At 38.4% G+C, this 24,554-nt stretch overlaps 1 protein-coding gene across 2 annotated transcripts in view; it reads right to left on the bottom strand.

Annotated features, from left to right (window-relative positions):
• Positions 1-14,130, bottom strand: part of SEC23A (SEC23 homolog A, COPII coat complex component) — a 65,389-nt gene extending 51,259 nt beyond the window's left edge. The window contains exons 1-7 of one of the 2 annotated variants that reach the window (XM_060143254.1): positions 13,969-14,130; positions 8,856-9,097; positions 7,155-7,212; positions 6,865-6,951; positions 5,399-5,635; positions 1,751-1,830; positions 831-975 (exon numbers count right to left, since the gene is read on the bottom strand). In XM_060143254.1, coding sequence (XP_059999237.1) covers positions 831-975; positions 1,751-1,830; positions 5,399-5,635; positions 6,865-6,951; positions 7,155-7,212; positions 8,856-9,076 — 828 coding nt within the window. In that variant the 5' untranslated portion in view covers positions 9,077-9,097; positions 13,969-14,130. Of the gene's footprint in view, positions 1-830; positions 976-1,750; positions 1,831-5,398; positions 5,636-6,864; positions 6,952-7,154; positions 7,213-8,855; positions 9,098-13,566; positions 13,585-13,968 lie in introns of those variants that run through there. The other variant, XM_060143264.1, reaches the window with a different exon arrangement.
• Positions 14,131-24,554: the final 10,424 nt, after the last annotated feature.

Raw genomic sequence — 24,554 nt, 5'->3', positions numbered from 1 at the left:
TGAGAGGATACAGTAAGAATAGACCATTACTTCTGTGATATTCCTTCCAATGATGCAATACCTCAATCTAATTGTGACGCTACATCAAGACAAACCTAATTTGAGAGACATTCTATATACTGGCCTGAATCTTCCAAAGTGCCAAGGTCATGAAAGTCAAGGAAAGGCTGAGGATCTATACCAGACTAAAGGAGACTAAACAGACATAACCACTACATACATGCCTCTGAATTAAATCCTTTCAGTAAAAGAAATTATTGAGATAACCACTGAAACTTGAATGAGTTTTGAGAATTAGATGGTAGTAGTGTATCAGTGTTATGTATTGTATAATACATCAGTGTATGTATCATTTATTTCAAAACCTGACTTTGAAAGTTGTATTATGGTTATGTAAGAGAATATCCTGGTTTATAGGAAATACAACTAAAGTATTCAAGGGGTTGGTAACATCACTTCAGCAACTTAATCTCAAATAGTTCAGAAAAAAAGTCCTTTGCAGCTTTTCTATAAATTTAATAACATTTCAAATTTTAAAAAACATTTTTTAAAAAACTCTTCTAATTACAAAGCTAATATATGTCAAGTGTAAAATTTTCAAATTCTACTTAAAAGTAAAACTCTCCTTAACCCACCACTGTTAACAATTGGGTAAATATCCCTCCAGAAGCCTCTCTATACACAAAAGGATATACCACAGATCAAACTTTAAATAAAATCACATATGCGCTGTCCTATGACCTGATTTTTCCACCCAACATTATCTTGTACATATCATTCCATACACACACATACACATTTACATTCCAAAACAAAGCTATTGTCACTACCTCAAGTAGTCCTACAGCTATGGAAAGTGCCACCCCAGAGGAACGCAAAGGTCTCTTTCCCTGTGGTACAGGCCACGGGTCTCGCTGCAGTTCTCCCAGAAGATCTGTGAGATTCATGTCTATTTTCTGTACTGGCTGTAAGAACCTGCAAAACAAAATTAAATAAAAATCCATTTATAAATGTTTGTGGGTGAGGGTTTAAGAAACAAATTGTCCACTTTCTTAAAAATAGAGAAAAATAATTTGAATACACATTAGAACAATGGTTCGCAAACTTTTGTGTACATCAAAATTGGTGGGAGGGTTTGTTTTAACATAGATTGCTGGTTCCAAAGTTTTGCTTCAGTAAGTCTGGGGTGGTGACCAAAAATTTGCCTTTCAAATAAGTTCCCAGGTGATGCTGCCCACTGGTGAAGAATCACACTGAGTACAACTACTATAAATAAAACACTCAAACCAAGTATTACTTTGAGACTGCATCTTCCTTTTACCAATCTAGTAAGTTTTAAGGTTACTGAATTAATTATGAGAAGATACATTAACTCAGTTTTAGTAAGACCACCTCTGATTAGTAAGTTTAGTGGAAAAAGCTACTACAAGGGTAAGGAGGCAAAATGAAAAGTTTGTGGGGCACTATTTTTGCTTGGCTGCCTTCAACTACAAAAATTAAGTTTTTCTGAACTTAGAAAATCAAGAATATATCAAAACTAAAGAAACTCCTTACACTGTAATAATGAAAAACCAACCTTTTCAGCGATGTGATTCTACCTCAACTCTTTAAAAAGTATACTAATGCAATATTTATATTCCTAAAAATGTTTAACAATATAGTATCACTGAATCCCTACATTCAAGTTAAGGATATAGGATGCTTAAAATAGCCACATGAATTGTAAAATTCTCTTTGCCGTATTTATTACCTATTGGAAGGAGGTGGCTGCTGTACCTGAGGACCACGTGTTGCTTGAGTAACTGGTACTTTAGAGAGCCCCAGCATTTCCTGTAAAGAGATTATTTTTGTGATATCCATTTAATTACTCCTACAAAGATGTATCAAATATTTATGATATGCAAGGTGCTTCTGTAGGCATATCAGGAACACAAAAATAAAGAACACAAAGTCTCTTCCCTCAGAAAGCAAAAGTTCTAGTTGGGGAGACTGTCAGGTAAACAGTAATACAATGAAATGATCATCATACGACAGCAAAGTACAAGGTGCTATGTGAGCAAAAAAGAGGGATACTAGCTCAGAAATACTTTATTTCTAATTAAGTAAAAATAAGTTACTGTGTAACTTGAATGTCTATATTTCTTAACTTATCTTCATTCATTCCTTTCAGCAACTATATCTCAATGTGCCAGGTATCTAATGTTGAAAAAAATATATAGTCCCTGACCGTATGGAAATTTATATCTGGTGAAACAGACAAGAGTTAAATCATTAGCTAAATAAGTGTAAAATTGCAACTATAATAAATATAAAGGAGAGATACAAGGAATTGTATTAATGGGGTTTATAAGGTACACACACCTTGTACGTCTATTCTTCTTAATTTTCTGACTTAATGCCTAACCAAACTGCCAGTTTTCTTCTGAATTTTAGATGTATGCAGAATTCCTCTCTAGACACATGAAAGTAATGTTATTTTACTAAAATTTTCTTGAATCTAGAAATGCTTAATCATAAAGTAATAGAATAAAAGTATATAACAGAAAGTCAGAAAGTCTAAAGATTTGCAAAAAAAAAAAAATATTGAACCAATCCTGCAGTATTTCCTACACTGCTAGAATGATCAGCAACTTTTTACTGAGGACTTATGTGCCAGATTCTGTGCTAAACTCTTTGTATATACTATTTCCTCACAAAATATAATGAAGTAGATTTTTAAATTCCTGCCTTGCAAATGAAAACTGACACTCAGAAGGGCTAAGTAACTTGCCTAAGGTTACAAAACTAGTAAGTAGCAAAGCAAGGTATTAATCTAGATTTTGCTATGAAGCCCTGAAAGAGTTTACACTATACTGAGTGTTCTCACTTGCATTATTTCATTTAGTATTAAAATAAAATAATCTGGTAAAATAGGTATTGTTTATTCCTTTCCATAGAAGAGGAGAAAACAAGCAAAGAGATCAGCCCAAGATCACACAACTAGAAGAGTTTAAGATTTGAATCCAGAACTATTTGGGGAACAAAGACCAGGCTCTCTTCAACAAGATGGGTAGAGAAGGAAGATAAAAACATTTTGATGGAGAAAAAAATTTAGTTTGCATGCATTCATTGTTTCAAAAAGGCAGATGTTTTATGTATTACATATATATTACATAATTTAAGTAAAATGCATTCTACAATCAGAACTAGAAATAAACTACCTTAAATAAATTTACAGTTTAAAAATAACAGTAATAGCAAACATCCAAAAGCACAATCCATTTAATTTTCATGACTGCCCTGTAAGATACATACTATTATTATCTCCCTTTACACATGAAAAAACTAAGGTATGGGCTTCCCTGGTGGCACAGTGGTTGAGTCCGCCTGCCGATGCAGGGGACACGGGTTCGTGCCCCAGTCTGGGAAGATCCCACATGCCACGGAGTGGCTGGGCCCGTGAGCCATGGCCGCTGAGCCTGCGTGTCTGGAGCCTGTGCTCCGCAATGGGAGAGGCCACAACAGTGAGAGGCCCACGTACCGCAAAAAAAAAACAAACACAAAACTAAGGTACATAGAGGTTAAAACTTGCCCACTCTCTGTCTCATGGAAACAAGTGATCCTCCCCTTCAAGGTACTCTGCTTCTTATGCTCTTGAACGAATCCCTGTCATGTTTTGTGAAACCTCACTCTCCTCATCTCACTCTTCCTTTCACTCACCATCTTTAGTCTCTTTCTTTTTGTGTATAAACACATTCAAGTGTCCCTCCTAAAGTAAACCTCTTTAACTCGGTCCTCTCTCTCTCAAACTTTCACACTATCTCCTTCCCTACCTTCAACAACAAACCTCTTGAAAGAACACAGACTCTAATTTTCCCCACTTCCTCAAATCTTAATCACTACTATGATTCACTACCATATTCACTGTTCATTCATCCTCCCCCTCCAAACCTGCATATTCCTCCAGTATTTTCTGTCTCGGTTAACTGCAGCACCACTATCCTAGTCTGCTAAGCTTCAAATTAGTCATCCTCAAAATCTTTTTTTTTTTTATTTTGGGCTACCTGGATGCCTCCAAAGTCTGATTTCATATCTGTCGACTTTATACCAGGCTTATCAATCAGGGTAATTTCTCAACTGGGGGTTGTATAAGAATCACTTAGAGGGACTTCCCTGGTGGCACAGTGGTTAAGAATCCACCTGCCAATGCAGGGGACACAGGTTTGAGCCCTGGTCCGGGAAGATCCCACATGCCATGGAGCAACTAAACCCGTGTGCCACAACTACTGAGCCTGTGCTCTAGAGTCATGAGCCACAACTGCTGAGCCTGCAGGCCTAGAGCCCATGCTCCACAACAAGAGAAGCCAACGCAATGAGAAGCCTGCGCACTGCAATGAAGACTCAACACAGCCATAAATAAATACATAAATTTATTAAAAAAAAAAGAATCCGCCTGCCAATGCAGGGAACATGGGTTCGATCCCTGGTCCGGGATGATCCCACATGCCTCAGAACAACTAAGCCCGTGCGCCACAACTACTGAGCCTGCACTCTAGAGCCCACGAGCCACAACTACTGAGCCCACGTGCCACAACTACTGAAGCCCGTGAGCCTAGAGCTCGTGCTCGGCAGCAAGAGAAGCCACTGAATGAGAAGCCCACGCACCGCAGCAAAGAGTAGCCCCCACTTGCTGCAACTAGAGAAAGTCTGTGCGCAGCAACGAAGACCCAATGCGGCCAAAAATTAATTAATTAATTAATTTTAAAAAAAGAATCACTTAGAAAGTTTTTCAAAACACTTACATAAACAATCTCTACCCTCTCAACTATCTTCCAGTTGAAGCACATATTCACTCACTCTCTTATGATCTATCAAAATCTCTGGACAGAAAAAGATTTTGAAAAATACACCAAGATGATTCTAGTATGTTACACATAACTCCCTGCCTTGGAAGACAAAGCTTCAATTTGCCCCAAAGATAAAAATGTCCTAGTGTGTGAAAAAATATATATACTCGTGGTTCACCTATTAACTTTCAAGCCTTAAAATATGTACCCTTGCCAAAAGTGTTTTTTTCCTAAGTGAGATGTAAAGAAACAAAAGCTAAAATTCTGTGGTTACCTTCTCTCAGTCTTCAGCATGACTCTTCTATAAACCTTTCAAATCTCTAGTAAAATAGCTTCAGTTTCACTCTAAATTTTAAAGATACTTCAAAAGTGAAGGGTCTTCAATCTCTACGATAACAATTTAAGGCAAATGAAAGAACGCTGAGGCCAACACTAAATTTAAAGGCTTTGTTATAATACAATTATATTAGTCATTCATAATATTTTCTAGAAACGTATATCTAGAAGGCATTTATAGACATACATAGAGTGATGTGCACAAACAGGCTAAAACTACCATTCTTGTTGTTTACCTGCAGTTGCTTGGCAGACAGATCTTTTGTTCCTCTGAAGACATAGCTTTTTGAAATGCCCTCACATCCAAGTTCATGAACCTGCACCATTCTCCCAAAAGTAATTAGGCCAACCAAAGCTGTAGGTGGTAAAAGACTTAATGACATCTGCATAGATTCTTTCAGGGCTTGTAAGTCTTCATCTTCCATGCAAGTATCAACCACATAGAGGAATATCAAAGGCATCTGAGGACCACGCTTTTAAAAAATGTTGCGATTAAAAAAAAATGTTTTAAAAGTATTAACACTTCAGCACAATACACAGGATAATCAATAGAGGACTAATTAAATAATTTACAATACATTTACACAATGGAATCCTAATAAAGCCATTTCAGAAATGAAACAGGTTATATATGCATGGAGAAATATCCAAGACATCATCAAGTGAAAAATTCAGTTTAAAAACATTATTTATAATTACATGAAGGAGATTTTCACTTTCAATTTTACTTAACTGCATGAGGTTTCATTTCTTATAATAAGCACTTATTTCTTTTAAAATAAGAAAATAGTAACTATAAAGCTTAAAAGCAAAATTAGGTTATTTTTATAAAATAATTATCTAACCCTGAATTGGATTATAAGAGAACTGGAAACTAGCCAGAGTGGACAAATTACTGACTGGCTCAGTGAACCATATTCTGGTTTCTCTACAACATTCATAAAAAATATTACCTTAATACTTAAATATGTAAATAACTATGTAAAGCTGTTCAGAAAGGGAAGAAAAATGATTTTCCTAACAAGGGCCAATGCAAGAGTAATTTCATCATTAGACTCGAGCATCATACTGACCAAGTATTTGTAATTGACCTTCCAACTACAAAGCAAAATTGATACTTTACTGTTTATTGATCTATTTGGTATAGCAAACCACACCACCCCACCCAATACCTTGGCCACCTTTCAAATAACTACAACAGAAATTACCTTACTCAAACTGACCTTGACAGTTCTTACCTTTGAAATTCTCAATCAATTCAATGTGAGAATCAAGAATGATGCCTTTTGGGCTTCCCTGGTGGCGCAGTGGTTGAGAATCTGCCTGCTAATGCAGGGGACACGGGTTCGAGCCCTGGTCTGGGAGGATCCCACATGCCGCGGAGCAACTAGGCCTGTGAGCCACAACTATTGAGCCTGCGCGTCTGGAGCCTGTGCTCCACAACAAGAGAGGCCGCAATAGTGAGAGGCCCATGCACCGCGATGAAGAGTGGCCCCCGCTTGCCACAACTAGAGAAAGCCCTCGCACAGAAATAAAGACCCAACACAGCAAAAATAAATTAATTAATTACTAAACTCCTACCCCCAAAATCTTCTTAAAAAAAAAAAAATGATGCCTTTTAAGTCAGCTCAATTGAACAGTTATTTTGGTATAAATTACTGGATATTTTAAATTTCTTAAAGAGTTACTCTTATGTTCTTACCAGAACTACATATTCAATGCTAGAAAACTGAGGTAAAAGTTCAGCAGGTTGATTCAGTTCAGATATACCAGCGTAAGTAGGTGGAAACTGCAGGTAGAAAAAAAAATTTTTTTAATAAATTATTTGTGTGAAATTTTAAACTGAAAATAATTATTTCCTGATCATTTAATTATTAAAAAAGATAGTTTCATCATATATAAAGTTATTTCATCTTTATTTTTAAATATGCATCTTTCTGCATATTTAGAGCAGTATTATAGCATTAACATCTGCAACAGGGGTTTTCTTACCTGATTCCTTTGATAACAAAAGTTGCAAGCCCAGAGTTTTGCTCGATAATCCACTTGACTGTTTTAAGAAAAGATACAATAGCTCATGGTTCAGTTAAATTGTACAATAATCCTAATTTCAATAAAATTAATTTCTTTCTGAAAATGAATACATTCAAACTGATATCAAAGCAATCTTTAAAAGCCATGTATTTTTAGGTGTTTTTTTTTTCTCCAAATGGCTCAGTAACTTCTAAACTCAGATCTAGAAAGCATTTATTCAATAAAAATATATTTATTGAATGCCATTATTGTAGGTGCTGATAAAGAAGTAAACAAGATCATAGGTCCCTGCTATCACAGAGTTTATATTGTAGAAGAGAAAGACAATAAACAAGTAAACGCATAAACACACAAGATACTTTTAGATAGTGATAATAAAGATTAAAGATAACAAAGCAGGACATGAGAATGTATTTGGGAGGGCTACTTTAAAGGAAAGCCTTCATTAATAAACAACTGAAGGACTTCCCTGGTGGCGCAGTGGTTAAGAACCCGCCTGCCAATGCAGAGGTCACGGGTTTGATCCCTGGTCCAGGAAGATCCCGCATGCTGCGGAGCAACTAAGCCTGTGCGCCACAGCTACTGAGCCTGTGCTCTAGAGCCCGTGAGCCACAACTACTAAAGCCCGCACGCCCCAGGGCCCGCGTGCCACAACAAGAGAAGCCACAATAATGAGAAGCCCGCGCAACACAACGAAAAGCCCTCTCGCCGCAACTAGAGAAAGTCCGCGTGCAGCAACAAAGACCCAAACGCAGCCAAAAAAAATAAACAACTGACATGTAATCAGAATGAAAAGAAACCAGTCACAGGAAAATCTGGGGGCAAAGCAATCCAGGCAGCACATATAGCTATTGCACAAAGTCTGTGGTAGAAGTAAGTTAGGTATATCCAAGGATAAGAGAGAGGGTAAGGTATAATGCAGATGAAAATAAAGAAAATGGATGATACAAGATGAAGGCAGAAATACACAAAGGATAGATCATATAGGGTTTTATAGGTCTTGATAAGGGCTATGGATTTTTCATTCCAAGTGTAATAAGTATCTATCGAACAATTTTAATAATCTGATATCCATTTGTAAAACTCTAGCTTCTGAGTGGAGAAGAGACTGCTGAAAAGCAAGAACGGAAACAGGAAGACCAGTTAGGAGGATAATGAAACCATCCAGGAAAAAGATGGTATATTTTGAAGTACCATGTTCTAGCAAAGAGTAAGAGACAGAATCCTGATTGTTCTGGAGATGGAATTGACCAGATTTGCTAGTGGACTGAGTGGAGAGACAGGGAGCAGAAAGAGGAATAAAAGTTAATTCTTGAGAGTCTGGCTTATGTAACAAGAAATCATAACATTTTTCAAACACCATACCCCTCAATTATGACCTTTCAAATGACACAAGATGGGTTGATTGCCAGCATCAGTATCTAGAGAATACTGATAGAATCTAACAGTTTACACAGTGACAACTTTGCATTTAGTTTCTTATCAACTCTCTACAACTAGAATGATCCTAAGATTTTATAGCTCTTTGGATCTGACTACCTTAATTTGAAAAAATAACTATAATCAAAAACAAAGATATTCTTATATAAATGAGCAAGAAAGAAACTACATTTTTTAAAAATCATAGTGACATTAGTTTTTTCCATATACTTTAATTACCATAAAGGATTCAAAACTGCACGGCAAGTGGTCCTACTACACAGAACAGGTTCATATTGAATGGGTGGCAAATCTGGTCTCTCCTTCAGTGGTGTAAATAAGGCTGCTACTGGAACGACCATTCTTGTAGCTTCCAGTCGACTTGATGGCCAAACATTCCAACTAAATCGGACTCCATCTCGTTCTTCATTTTGTTGGATGAATTCCAAATAGGTTGTCATCGTAGAGCTTGATTCTTATTTCTGTAAAAAAATTAATGGATATTTTTAAATCCTCTTAAGAAAATTCAAAATAAGTATGTTTTTCCCACTTCCAGCAATATTAATCCATTAGAAATCATAACCAAATGAAAATATTTATCTCAAAAAAAAATTAGCAAACAACAATGACCACAATTACAACAAAATAATGAATGGCTCTACAGAACCCAATGCATATTAGGCCCAATGAGAGGTATTTTATCGTTTTTTATTCACTCCCAAAAAAAACTATGGCAAAAAATAATAAATAATAAAATAGATGTCCTATTGATTTAAGGCAAAAATGGGGGAAAATCTAGATCCTAAGTTTTCCGTATCAGCCTTGTGAGTTACATTATTCTAATACATAGATTGTCAAAAACATTAAATTCTAAAACTCACATGCTTTTCTACCCAGAAAGTAGTAAGTTTCCACTAAACTTGCTAGAAGAGAATATTTAAGGGTGCAAAACAAAAATATTTTTCTAAAACTAGGTACTTCTATTTTAGACAGGTAATTTTTTATCATGCATCATTTAACCTCTCTTGCAGACACTTAATTCAGAATACTTTTAACATTCCAACTTAAGAGAGCATTTTAAACTCTAATTTGAGATATATAATTTCAATATAATCATTTAACTTTACCACTGGAAGAGGGAGATGCCACTCTGGTTAGTGCCCAGTATCAAGAGACATCTCCATCTTGTTATTCTTTAGCTTCCTGACTAGGATGCCAGCTCTCCTACCTGGGAAGCAGTTCTATCTATCTCATGCTCTCAAAATGCAACAGTGGTTAGTGGTGGAAGGAAACTGTAAAATTTAAAGGTCTGAGAAGATAGAATTTCAAGTACTATGTGGCTGGCTAAAAGACTTGTGGGAGAGATGAATGGCATCAAGAACCGAAGAATTATGAAGGTAGGGTGCCAACAGAGGCAACATGGATGCTGAAGTAGCTAAGAACAACAATGGGATGAGGAGCTGATTTTAAAATGTAAGTAAGGGAAGAAAAGGTATTATTAGATATAATAACAATTTTAATTTTAGAAAAATGTCCAAATATATTTTAGTAATACAAATTACAGAAAGCGAAGCTTAACAAATCTGAAGTATCTTAAGCAGCTAAGACCTTTCCCTTCTCTAAAAGAGATGTTATATGCCAAATATATCTCAATTAAAATAATAATAAAATAAAAATTAAACACTGTATTTCCTCCCATCAGAATTTCAGAGACAGCTAAGGAATTTTATGCTATTCAAAAGCAATCGTGTATTTTTCAAAGATTGATAAAGGGTAGGGAGAAATCCTAAGATATCTAGATTTGTTTAGAAAAGATTATCTTAAAGCTAAATACAGGAAACAGCTTTGAGAAAGATAATATGAGCTTTCAAGAAAAAGTGGCTGTTGAAAGATAATGATAAAACAAAGGTCTGGGATAATCAGAGAGGAGTTAGAAGATGCCAACCTCAGTTTTAACACAGGCAACAATAAGAGGAGAAACAACCTCCTCTGGGAGAGAAATGGTTTTTAGCAACAGTTTCCATGCTACAGATGTGAATATAAATTCTAGGAGTATGCAATCCCTCCCATTATTTCTACAGAACATAAAGCAAATGAAGTTTTCTGTTTATTACTTAATTGCATCTATAATCTGAGATACATCTAAAATGCATCACCAAAAAGCATCAAAAGACTATTAAAATATACTCAACCAATCAGCATTGTTCATTTGAACGACAAGACACAAAAAATGTTTTAAGTGACTATTTTCTCAATTCTCCAAGAATAGTATATAACTAGTACTTAGGTATTTGTCATATATTTTCTTAAAAATGGATGAAGTGAGCCTGTCACCTGCAAAACCATTCACAGTATTTGTTGCCAATGATAAAATCTGAGCTTTCTCAAATTTAAATTAAAACATTAAGATTTTTTAAAACTTGTATCTAATACCATGAGCTTCACAACTTCCTAATATGTAAAGATTTTGCTGATGAGACCAGTAGTGATAATAATATGATTTTTTATATATTATATAATGAAACATGCCAACATTTGGAAGATACACATTATTCAGTGAAGCAAGAGCTCCCAAATGATCTTTTCATGATGTTACAAAATCATGCATGGGTAAATGATCCATTCAAAGTGTAGGACAGACCAATGGGTTATAACGCAATAAGTACAGAAAGTTCATTTTTAAGGTTTCAGACTCCACACTGCAATTAACCCTTGATTTCTTAATTAAAACTGTCGAGTTTGGGTACAGTATCAAAGAATATGCACATTTTTTAATACGAAAAAGCTATTAATATTATCTCTCCTTTTTCCAACTACGTACCTATGTGAAGCCAGACTTCCTTCACACAATTCAACCAAAACAACATATTACAATAGACTGCAAAGCAGTAGATATAAAAATCTACCTGTCTTCTATTAAGCCAGGTTTTCCTTTTTTTTCTGCATCCTATAATACTCTTAAGTATTATATGCTTTATAATGCTTAAGAGTATAAAGAGGTCTTGGGACTTCCCTGGTGGTACAGTGGTTAAGAATCCTCCTGCCAATGCAGGGGACACGGGTTCAAGCCCTGGTCCAGGAAGGTCCCACAGGCCATGTCCGTGAGCCACAATTACTGAGCCCGCGTGCTGCAACTACTGAAGCCCATGCGCTTAGAGCCCGTGCTCCGCAACAAGAGAAGCCACTGCAATAAGAAGCCTGTGCACCGCAACGAAGAGCAGCCCCCGCTCGCCGCAACTAGAGAAAGCCCGCGCAGCAACAAAGACCCAACACAGCCAAAAATAAATAAATAAATTTATAAGTGCATCCATTCTTTGAAAAAAAAAAAAAGAGTATAATGAGGACTTGAGAATCACCTCCTTAGGACTCTGGGGCTTAATTCAAAATCTGGGAGCCTAGTAGAGAAAGGCTCTATGAAACTTAGCATGAAGACTTAGCATGAAGACACACAGGCAATAGCCAGATTTAAGTTTCTACAACAGGTAACAAACCTGGATTGTAACTCCACATCCTTACTTTTTATTGAGACATACTAAATATCACCTGAGTGATATTTGAGTACAATTCCCCTCCTCTTCCTCACTCTTTTTCCTCTCAGTCTCTCTGCTCTAAGATTATATTTGTTCACTAAATCACACTTATTTCTTACCTTCTCACTTTCCAGCAGTGGTTTGAAAAAGTCCCACCTGTTTCTTCTTAACTGGTCCAATTACATAAGCATGCAAAACACCCCCCCAACTTCCCTCACCTTTCCAAGGGAGAAATTACTCAATCTTAAAATCACTCATTCTAGTACAAATTTTGCCAGGTTTGGTCCCATAGTCAACAATAGCATATCTGAAATAAAGTCCTGTTACAAACCAGCTTTTTATAAAATGGCATTATTTGATAAGCATTCTCTCCCCTGATATTATGTTTGTCTAAAAGCATAAAATTAAATAAATACGATTCAAACACTATATTAGGATGCAGACTTAATATACTAGGTGTTATATTTTTTTTAAGTGGCACAAACACAAAAGACCATTCTAAAGAAATGTCTCATTTTTCAGCACAACTTATAATCATTGGGAGTTACCTTAGTTAAATACTTACTCATGGTGTAACTAAAAGGAAAGAAGCATTAAGTCACTTTAACCTAGAACATCAGATATGTGCCCACAGTATTTTAAAAGGCTTTACCTATTCAATAATAATTAAAAGTTTTTAAATATTCCGATTTTTGCCCATTTATAGATAACTAAGTGCAAAACATTGTAAATTGCAAGTAAAATTTGAGTTCCTTCCAATCAGATATATTTGTTAACAATTATATGTGCCTCTCCCACTTTTCTGTCCTAAAATCTTCAATGAAGTGTCTTCAACTACTTCCCATGACTAGATTTATCATATTGGAAAAATAGCTTAACCCCTCTGATCCTCAATTTCTCATCTGTAAGATCAGGGGTTTGGGTTAGAAAACTACAAGACCCCTTCTAAATCTAAAATTCTGAGCCTATTAAAAATGACTGGAATTCCAAAATGATGTCCATTAGACTACTGGAGAAGGGAGAGCAGGAAGACTTAACACGTATTTATATTTAAATCTAAAACTTTTAACCAAGTTAACTTGGCTAGTTATCCACGACTTTGAGTGGTGTAACTTGAGTAAGTTCACGTGAAAACACGAATTCAACTTATTCAATCCAGTGATTACATGCAGATTTAACTATGACTTTTCCCTTCCCACCAGAACGGGAAAACACTTAGGGCTAAATGAAGTAGGTACAATTGGTCTAATCTGATAACTGAAGTCTATTTGTAATCAAGGCCCAAGGTGTTAGCTATACCTGGCACTTTTCTCCTTATCCCCTTTAACTCCCAAGGCCGAACTACGGGTGACGAAGTCACCTCGGTTCAAAGTCTAGGGCTCTTCAGCTCAGGCAGGAAATGAACCAAGAAGTCAAAGTACCTAGAAGCGGTGGTGGGGTGGGGAAGGCAGATCGGCCGGGAGCGGAGGGTGGGGTGCTGGGGGAGATGCCCAAACTGCTGTTTTTCACCCGACTCCCATCTTTCGCACCTGATACAGGGCAGGTGGGTGAGGGGGCCAGGTTCCCAGGCCCAGAGAGAACTAAGCAGAGGGTGGTGGGTGAGAGGGTGACAAGTTCAGGGTTCCAGGCAGCCCCGCCGGGCCGGCTCGCAGCCCCGGCGCACCCCGCCTGCCCCGGGGCACCAAGACGGCAGAGCAGGCACCACCCTTGAGACCACTGCCCGCGGACCCGCCGCCGCACAGCCGCCCCTCCCCCGCTTCCCACTGAGCGCCCGCGGACCCCCAAGGGAGCCGAGAAGTGGCAGCCCTGAAATGGATCCTTACCACAGTGCCACCACGTACGAGATCCGCGCCTGTCGCAGCCTCGGCCTTACAAAATCCGCCCTCTCCGCCGAGCCAGAGAAGCCGTGGCACCGCAATCAGGGACGGCGCCGCCCCGCCCCCTGCCTCGGCGCAGAACTCTGCGGGACTAACATGGCTGGTGCCGCTTCTGCCACGTCAAAGGGGGAGGCGGGGCGGGGCGTGAAGGGGCGTGAGGGGGAGGAGACGGTTCTGGGGGCGGGGCGACCGGGCCAGGGAACTGAAGGGGAGGGTGCGGGACCAGGGCGGGACGGGGGGAGGGGATAGGGAGAGGAAAAGGGAGGGGAAGAGGAGGGGACCAGAGCTGGAGGGGCGGGGTGACAATGCCAAACCTAACAGGGGTACTCAGGAGGGGCGGGGAAGGGAACGGGACCTGGTGGAACTGGAGCGCGAGGGTGGGGTGCGCCATGGCCCTCCGGTCCCCTCTCCCCGGAGCCATGGCGGCTCCCACTCCCCGCGGGTCTCATAATATGTGACCTTCTGTCGCCAGACTCCTCAGCTTGCTGAGAGAAATGGAGGTGTCCTCTAGGAGAGTGGTCCCCAAACTTTCTGGCACCAGGGACCGGTTTTGTGGAAGATAATTTTTCAGGGGTGGAGGGGGAATGGTTCAGGCGGTAATGTGAGCGATGGGGAGCGGCAGATTAAGCGTCCATTACTCCGCGCTGCTCACCTCCTGCTGTGCAGCCGGGTTCCTAACGGGCCGCAAGACAGGTGAGGGTGGGGGCTTGGGGACCCCTGCTCTAGGAAATCCTCTCCTCTAGGGCCCGGGTTGATTCCAAGAAACACAGGCTGCATCGCCCCTGAAAAAGCAAAGTGAGAAGTTCGTTCTTTCACTTAGTGCAACAAACATTTACTGAACATCTATCTACTTTGTGCCAGGCACAGTAGCGATGCTGTGATATGATGTAGGCAAAACAGCCAAATGTCTGGTCTGGAAGAATTTATATACTATTTATACACTATTCATGTATTCCTAGTCAGTTTACCTCTTTCCTCCTACACTGCCTCTGCCACCTCTCCCCCTACACACACACACACACACACACACACACACACACACACACACACACTACAATCTTTGGCTGATTAATCTTGATGTGTTTTCTGCTTCTCTTTCCAAGAAAAGAACAGCAAAATGGGACAGACAGAAACTGGTTGGAAAGGCATTCGAGCTTGGTGGTCTCAGGCAACCCCAACCTTCAGTGAGGGGTTGCTCACGGAATTATTTCCAGATAGGTCAACACCTAAAATCCTGCAAAGCTTAGCCCTATAAGCATTTTATGGAATAGAGAAAAAGATCAATTTTTTGTTCTTTCAAGCTTATATTCACAAGAAATAAGATATGCAGCAAACATATATTTTACTTCCTCTAAGATTGTTTTGTAAGGTAAAAGAGTATTAGTTTGCTTATCAAATTTTAATACAATCCTGAAGAGGAAATGGGAATCAGAAGCCAAAATTCTGTATAGGCCTGCAAATAAAGTGGGCTCAGGATACTACCTTAACAAGGATTCTTGGCTGAAAGTACAGCAAGTAAATAGCTGTAGACAATGATATAAAGGTGGAATAAGGACATTCGCAAAAAGAAACAAGATCTAGGAATGAGTAGGGTAAATAACACATAGATGAGAGGATCCACCAGGATCCTGGAATTCAGTGAGGAATACACCAAAGTATAGCACCTTCGGTAATTTCATTATTTTATGGTCCCCAGAAAGGGATCTTTGCCATCCAGCTCAATGAAGTCTAAGAAGTCATAATGCCTATGTATTCAGCTGAACAAAAGGCTTTTGTTTCCTATTACAATGAAATAAATGTTATGATGGGTAACAAATTCATTCATATCTGCCTTTATGTGCTTAAAGGTGAATGAGTTTAAGAATTTAACCTTTGTACATATCATCAGGATCTAGTAGACCCAAACTTTAGTTTTCTGAGATTTCCTCTTTTGGGAGTACTATTTGTAAGGATTGATTTTTTTCATGACTTTTATTCTTTCTTAAAGGTCTTCCAAAAAACAAAGAGAAAACTTATTTTTTAAAAAAATAGGATAAAACTTTCTCTATTTGCAGTGGTCATATGGGTCATTTGGACTCTTGTAAATCTAGGATACATCATGGAATCTTACTGATCTTATTTTTCCTATGTCCTGCAACATTCTCCTACTTCGTCATCCATGGAACTATTTCATCATTATCATTAATTGTTCCAAATCATGCTTCAAAATATACTAAAATTATAAGAAAATGGAAAATGATAGAATTACCTAAGATGATAGAATAGTGAAGTAAGTCATCACTATTGCATTATCCTTCAGTTTTCCTTTTGCAATGCTCAAAGTACTGCACCATCTTTCTAGATCTTTGTACTATGCTTTAGCTCTCGTTGAATATAGTTGAGAATTCAGAATTCAGAAGATTAATGCAGAGATAGAGAACAGCACTCTAGACCCTAATAACCTTAAACTAGGAATCTTTAGATGACCACCACCTAACTGAATTTTTCAAACTCAAGAATTAATTAGTAAACAATATATTTCTAAGGACAAAAAGAAAACGTGGTATTCTCATCTACTTACTCATTCAAAAGGAATAACTCCATTCCACAAGATTTTGCAGCAAACATCTGGATAACCTCATTTTGCTAACAGTACATATGATAGTATTCTTTCACCTTTTATGATGTTTATATGGATACATTTACTTGATATGATTCTTAAGTGCACAAATGCTAGTGGCAGTTGTGTATACAAAGATGATAAGAAGGAAATAGATAATCTAGAAATTAAAAATTCTTTGAGTTGATCATTTATAAAACTAAAAATACAAATGTTTTGCAGCTAAGTAGCAAAGAAGATGGCTGTCCTCTCTTCAACAAAATGATGAGCCTTTAAATGTTTCAAAAAATTCTACAAGTCTTGTGTTTTGATAATGCAACTGCAAAAAGAATCAGAAGCAACAATAAGCTAGTATGCAGTAGTGATGTATTTGGAATCTGCAGTCACTATTTACAAGATGAGTATGCTCCAGACTCAGCATCATGGATAATGTGTAGGTAGTTGCATTTAGAGGACATTGCCCATTTTGGATATATCTTCAAAACCAGGAAAATATGGAATAAAAACTAGGGTTTTCTATGTTTAGATACTTACTTAAATGTCCAATAAAGTTGTTTTTCATTATCCCTTTACTCTCTTTTTATAACAGCTTTATTGAATATCCCTTTACTCTAATGTGTATAAATTATTCATGAAATGACTTAAAGATATAAAAATTAGAAAGGATCCATTGGACCCAGATGGTAAATGGTAAAGACTAGTTTTTCAAATATACTGAAAGTTAAGAGGTTTCATCTGAGGAAGAATAGAGAGAGAATGGAAAATTTCTTTTTTTTTTTAACTGAAGTATAGGTGATTTACAATGTTATGTTAGTTTCTGGTTTGTTGTCAAGCAAAGTGATTCACATATATATATATATAATATATACAATATATACCATATATATGTATATGTATTCTTTTGATTAGGTCAGTCTGACCTAAGAAAAAATTGGTAAGATTTATGTCAGAGAATGTTTTGCCTATGTTCTCTTCTAGGATTTTAATGGTGTCTTGTCTTATATTTAAGTCTTGAAGCCATTTTGAGTTTATTTTTGTGTATGGTGTGAGGGTGTGTTCTAACTTCATTGATTTACATGCTGCTGTCCAGCCTTCCCAATACCACTTGCTTAAGAGACTGTCTTTTCCCCATTGTATAGTCTTGCCTCCTTTGTCAAAGATCAATTAACCATAGATGTGTGGGTTTATTTCTGGGCTCTCTATTCTGTACCATTGATCCACATGTCTGTTTTTGTGCTAATACCACACTGTTTTGATTACTATAGCTTTGTAGTATTGTCTGAAGTCTGAGAGGGTTATGCTTGCAGCTTTGTTCTTTTGCCAGGATTGCTGGTCTTTTATGGTTCCATATAAATTTTAGAATTATTTGTTGTAGTTCTGTGGAAAATGTAACTGGTAATTTGACAGGTATTGCATTAAATCTGTAGATTGCTTTAGGTAGTATGGCCATTTTAGAGAATGGAAAATTTATTGAGCTACTGAGAAAGGAGTCAGACTATGAATTGGAAAAAGGAAGAACCTCCAAAAACAGTATTTATTGGCTTTCATTTTTTAAATATTGATTTATTTATTTATTTGGCTGTGCCTGGTCTTAGTTGAGGCACATAGGATCTTAGTTGCCTTGTGTGGGATCTTTAGTTGCAGCATGTGGGATCTAGTTCCTTGACCAGGGATCAAACCCAGGCCCCCTGAATTGGGAGCACAGAGTCTTAACCGTTGGACCACCAGGAAAGTCCCTTTACTGGCTTTCTAAATTATAGACATCCCTGGACCAAGGCATTTTAGATCAATCTGTGAACCTGAAGGATTCTTGTTAAACATTTGCCAACATGCAACTGATTATAATTGTTTGCTGTCAGTTACACCACCTTGTGCAGGTCCTGGCACAAAATGATCGTTCCCTAAGTATTCTTGAATTGAGCATGAAAACCTAAACAATTATAAAACATTGTGTGTTTTTTGTATTTTTTGTTTTGTTTTGTTTTGTTTTTTGCGGTACGCGGGCCTCACTGTTGTGGCCTCTCCCGTTGCGGAGCATAGGCTCCGGACGCGCAGGCTCAGCGGCCATGGCTCACGGGCCCAGCCGCTCTGCAGCATGTGGGATCTTCCCGGACCGGGGCACAAACCCACGTCCCCTGCATCGGCAGGCGGACTCTCAACCACTGCGCCACCAGGGAAGCCCCCAAACATTGTTTTTATCATCATCATTTTTACGTATTTGGATGGTAAAACTATAAAATCTGACAAAAGTTCCCCCCCGAAAAAGTCTTTTTTTTTAAAGCAAATACTCCTAAGATAATTACTTTTTCAAACTGGTATTCTTGAAAATGCCAGAGAATATTAAAAAGAGAAAGAGAGGGAGAGGTCCTGTGTTCAAATACCAGTTAAATTATGTAAAATAGGACTGTTGACTTGTCAATAATTTTAATATGCTAATATTCATTGTGAATATTTAAGAGTGGCATTTGCGTACATTTCCCAAAGATATTTGACCTTGGAACTTTTTTTCAGGGACTATCTGGGGGCAAGTATTCTAAACAACCTATGACTTTTTCTTCAGTCATTAATCATCTTAATCACTAGTTAATGTGTAACAGCCAGTATTTTCCTTCCTACTTTTCAATCCACAGATGTTTCTAAACTGGAGGGTCTAGTATTACAGTCAGGTGAAGTATGATAATGCAAATTCCTTGGAATTTTATATGGTCAACACCAGATGGAGCTTTTGCCTCTACTTTTTGATTTAATCCAGTGTCTGGTTTGGGTATTTTTTGTTTGTTTGCTTTTGTTTTTGTCCCCGCCCAGGGACTGACCCCCTGCCATGACAGTGAAAGCGCCAAATCCTAACCACTAGACCACCAGGGAATAAATAAAGCATTTGCAGTTTTTTCTAATATGGATTCTCTCCATTTGTTCAGATAGTGACATTATAAGACACTAGCCAACTATTTTTGGACTACTCACTACAAAGAGTAATACTCAGCATCGGCAGAGTGTCAAGTCCATATATATGATATCTGTCTGGTGGTGTAGTCTGCACACACAATGACTACAATCATATCAGGTATAATAATAGTAAATAAGACTAATAAATTACACATAAATTCAACAACAACAACAACAAAAAAAACCCAATCAAAAAATGGGCAGAAGGGACTTCCCTGGTGGTGCAGTGGTTAAGAATCCGCCTGCCGGGCTTCCCTTGTGGCGCAGTAGTTGAGAGTCCTCCTGCCAATGCAGGGGACACGGGTTCGTGCCCCGGTCCGGGAAGATCCCACATGCCGCGGAGCGGCTGGGCCCGTGAACCATGGCCGCTGAGCCTAAAAAAAGAATCCGCCTGCCAATGCAGGGGACACTGGTTCAAGCCCTGCTCTGGGAAGATCCCACATGCCGTGGAGCAACTAATCCCATGTGCCACAACTACTGAGCCCATGTGCCACAACTACCAATCCCATGTGCCTAGAGCCCGTGCTCCACAACAAGAGAACCCACCGCAATGAAAAGCCCATGCACCACAACGAAGAGCAGCCCCCGCTCGCCACAACTAAAGAAAGCCCACGCGCAGCAACGAAGACCCAACACAGCCAAAAATAAATAATATAGGGACTTCCCTGGTGGCGCAGATGTTAAGAATCCGCTTGCCAATGCAGGGGACACTGGTTCGAGCCCTGGTCCGGGAAGATCCCACAGCCGCGGAGCAACGAAGCCCATGCGCCACAACTACTGAGCCTGTGCTCTAGAGCCCGCGCTCCACAACTACTGTGCCCGCGTGCCACAACTACTGAAGTCTGCATGCCTAGAGCCCGTGCTCCACAACAAGAGAAGCCAACACAATGAGAAGCCTGTGCAACGCAATGAAGAGTAGCCCCCACTCGCGGCAACTAGAGAAAGCCCGCGCGCAGCCACGAAGACCCAACACAGCCAAAAATAAAAATAAATAAAATAAATAAATTTTAAAAAATTTCTAGCTCTTGTTCAAACAGCAATTGCTTCTATTCCACAGAGTGCCCCACCAATATTATACTCCAATACGATTTCATTCTGCCACTCTGACCAACTCCAGAATTATTACTGAGTTCATTTAATTGAACTAAACAAATGAAATCCTATGATCTGCTCTCAAACCATTTATAGCTAAAGGAACAAAACATGGTTATCTACTAACGTTTTTTTCCTTTTCTTTTTATCTAATGTTTATTTGATTTGTAAAGAACATAAGAATTATTAAAACCATGTAGCAAAGAAGGGAACTCCTACTTTAAAAAGAAAGGAGCTCGGGCTTCCCTGGTGGTGCAGTGGTTAAGAATCCACCTGCCAATGCAGGGGACACGGGTTCAAGCCCTGGTCTGGGAAGATCCCACATGCCGTGGAGCAACTAAGTCCGTGTGCCACAACTACTGAGCTTGCGCTCTAGAGCCCATGAGCCACAACTACTGAGCCCACGTGCCTGGAGCCCGTGCCCGCGCACTGCAACGAAGAGTAGTACCCGCTCGACACAACTAGAGGAAGCCCACGCGCAGCAACGAAGACCCAACACAGCCAAAAAAATAAATAAATAAAATAAATAAATTTAAAAATGGATTTCTATTAAAAAATAAATAAAAATAAAAGAAAGGAGCTAGATTTGTATTTTTACTTTAAAAGAGGAGTAAAGTTTTGGGTTTTGTGTTCCATAACTAAACTAGACTTCACCTTAATTTTCTGCCATCAGTGAGCTTTGTTGGATCTGGACTCCAAAGCCTAAGAACAGCATTCTCAGACAGAGATAAAGAGACTGACTCTGCTCATGCCCAGAGGGTGTGACCCAAGACCAGGATCCCCTTGCATCTAACTTAATTGCCTCTCTCTAATCTACAACCAGTGGGTCATAAAGCCTCTCATTTGTGCTGAGCTGTATCTTGTGGAGCATAGTAAGTTTTAGAGCAATGGTTCATAAGTCTGACCACCCAAGATAGAATCTCAGCTCCATCTACTTCCTACTTGTATGACCTGGGCATGGTATGTAACATTTTCTGAGCCAGTTTCTTCATCTGAAAATAAAGATAACAATCATACTTACCACTTAGAATAACAACACATTGTGAGGATTGAATGTGATAATCTATATAAAACATTTGGCCCCATATAGCCCTAAGAAAGAAAAAAGCATCTTCTGAGAGCCTGAAATTGGCCTGCCTCTATCAGTTGGCCCCAGCTGTTGTTAGGAGCTGCCCGGGCACTCACAGCCAGGCCACACTATTCTTTTGTTGAATCTAAACCATATCACAGCACACCAACATCAGACAAGAACACTCAGGAACCCTGAAGGATCATGACCAAAACAAGACTACTCTGTAATCGTGTCTCTGAAGTCTGACAAATTCAAGAAGATTGTCCAAACCACAAAATGACCGAATACCTCCCTAACCTGGCTAATATGAGTGACTGCTGCTTCTTTACCAATTACACCATTAGCTTCCCTTCTTTCTTCTACTTTCTAGATAAGAGTGATTAAAATACCTAATCACAGAATTTGTCAAGTGTTCAGATGAGCTGAGAGAACTCAGCTCCCAGGTGTCAGAGAAGCCAATCAAAGCAACAATGAGCCAAAATGAATGCAAAAGTGAAGCCCGTAATCACTTACTGTGATTGCATAAGCAAGACTCTAAACCTGGTGAAAGCACAGACTCCCCCAGTTCCATTACCCCCATGGAATGGCATGACTGGTTGAGGGTCATCTCACTCTTGAGGGGGTCCCAAACAAAAGACTCCTGCAGATTTATGGAACTGGGGGTGGGGATGGGGGCAGCCTTAGGAGTGGAAAACTACTGAGTACTGACTCAGAGAGGTGAAGTTTCCCATGAAGGAGACCTCCAAGTGGAAACACCCGAGCTAGGAATGCAGCAGTGCATTAGAATGCCTGGCTAGGGAGGGCTGTTGTTGACTGCAATTCCCTTCAGAGACTGCAATGCATTGAATGGGAGCATCAAGTCTGGTGTGGAGAGGGCAGGTTTCCCTGTGGAGCCTGCCAGGTAAAGGCTTTGTAACTGGCGTATAGTCAGGCCTAAAAAAAAATCACACATAGGTTTTTAACCAGGAGCTGGACTCCTCAGAATTATCCCCATTTCTTGACAGCAAAGCTCCACTGTCCCCAGATCACCTAATAAAGCCCAATGCTTACCACAGTGCCTGACACATAATAGAAAACTGATAAACATTAATTGGATGACTGAATTTATTAAAGTTCAATGGCATAAAGAGGCAAGTTAAATTTTAAACTGTAGCCAAGGAGAAAAGAACTGACAAAGTATGGTAATGTAGGAGAAATTCTAGGGTAGTAAATCTTAAAGAATAGGGAGGGAAAAGATTAAATGGATGGGCTAAGTTATGTTTCTCACTTGGAATTCTTAAAAATCTCAGTTTCAGAGTCCTACAACCAATAAACAGACTCAAACTCTGGAGAAAGAGAGTTATAGGACACAGGAGTCTGTATTTTAAATAATTTCTTCCAGATAATTCTTATATACACTAACATTTGAAAATAACTGAGCTGCTTAAAGGGATATAAAATACAGGGACAAATTTTGCATTTAGCTCTGTAATTTTGACTTAGCAGATGCCATCATCGTCAATAAACAGCCATTGAGCTCTGTTCTCATAACCTTCATACTACTCCTACAGCCAACCACCAATGTGAGAAACACTGAAACAGAAAAGTCTTTCCACTGTAAACTGAGAAGTGACTGGAAATCTTTGAAAACAGGGCACCGGAAGTAGTTTGGTATCTTAGGAATAGTTCTTCCTAGAAAGAGGCTAAATGAAATGGTTATTATAGTTTTAGAAGTTCAGCTTTCTAAAAATTAAGTTTTTTTCAGAATAACTTCATCAACCAAATAGTTTCTTCTCAACTGTCCCATATCTCACTGAAACATTCAAAAATACTTAGTGCAATTTCCAATTTATAACCATATTTAAAATGTGTTCCAATGTTCATTCCTTAATTCTTTTAAGTCAGATTAGTTTTAAAGAGTAGAAAGTAACCCTTATAAATTTTTACTTTCCTCTCTCTTGAATGAATTTATTCCTGTGTATTTAAATTTTTAGCACCATTTCAGAATCACTGATGTACTTTATAACTCACATTTTCTTTTGAAAAAAAATTTTCTTAATATTTCCCAGGACAACCTTTGTTCCATTCTGCTATTCCTCCCCTTGTTCCCTTCATCCCTGTGTAGTTCTGCCACGCACTTATACATGGAGTCCAGTATTAAGAATTGTTCCTTTGTGGTTGGTCTACTAGGTTCTTTTCTCCAGAAAAGTGGGGATAAATTGCTAATAAGCTAGTTTAAAAAAAATGTATTTGTAGGAAAATCCAGAAATGACACAGTTTACTTTTTCTAATTTGTTCCATTTGTTCTTAATCATTACCAAAACGTTTGGTGACAGTATTTCTCCATATTTCTTGCTAATAAGCTAGTTTCAAATATATATATATATTTGTATATATGTGTATATTTGTGTATATATATATATATATATATATTTGTAGGAAAGTCCAGAAATGACACACTGTTTACTTTTTCTAATTTGTTCTTGATCATTACCAAAACGTTTGATGACAGGAGCATTTCTCCATATTTCTTATAAGTTTGTTTCTCCCAAAATCAGTAAAATTTTTAACCAAATAATTTTCTAGTTTGACTGCAGCCAAACAGTTTCTTTCCAAGACTCCCAATTGTTTAGTTACCATTCATAAGCACTAATTCTTTAGCTCTTAACCTAAGGACTGTCCTTAGTTTGTCTCCAATTTAGAAAGTTACATTCTGGTTTTGAAATAATTGCTTGCAAGCTAAAGACAGTGCTTTAAGAAAAAGAAGAAAAAAAGCCTGAAAAACAAACAAACCTTAGAAAACAAGTCAATTGTATTCACTCACAGCTTGTTTAGAAAAACAGA

Source organism: Lagenorhynchus albirostris, chromosome 1, assembly GCF_949774975.1.
Source record: "Lagenorhynchus albirostris chromosome 1, mLagAlb1.1, whole genome shotgun sequence".
Taxonomy (NCBI): domain Eukaryota; kingdom Metazoa; phylum Chordata; class Mammalia; order Artiodactyla; family Delphinidae; genus Lagenorhynchus; species Lagenorhynchus albirostris.
Note: the sequence above shows the minus strand (reverse complement) of the source record. Positions and strands in the feature narration are given on the sequence as shown.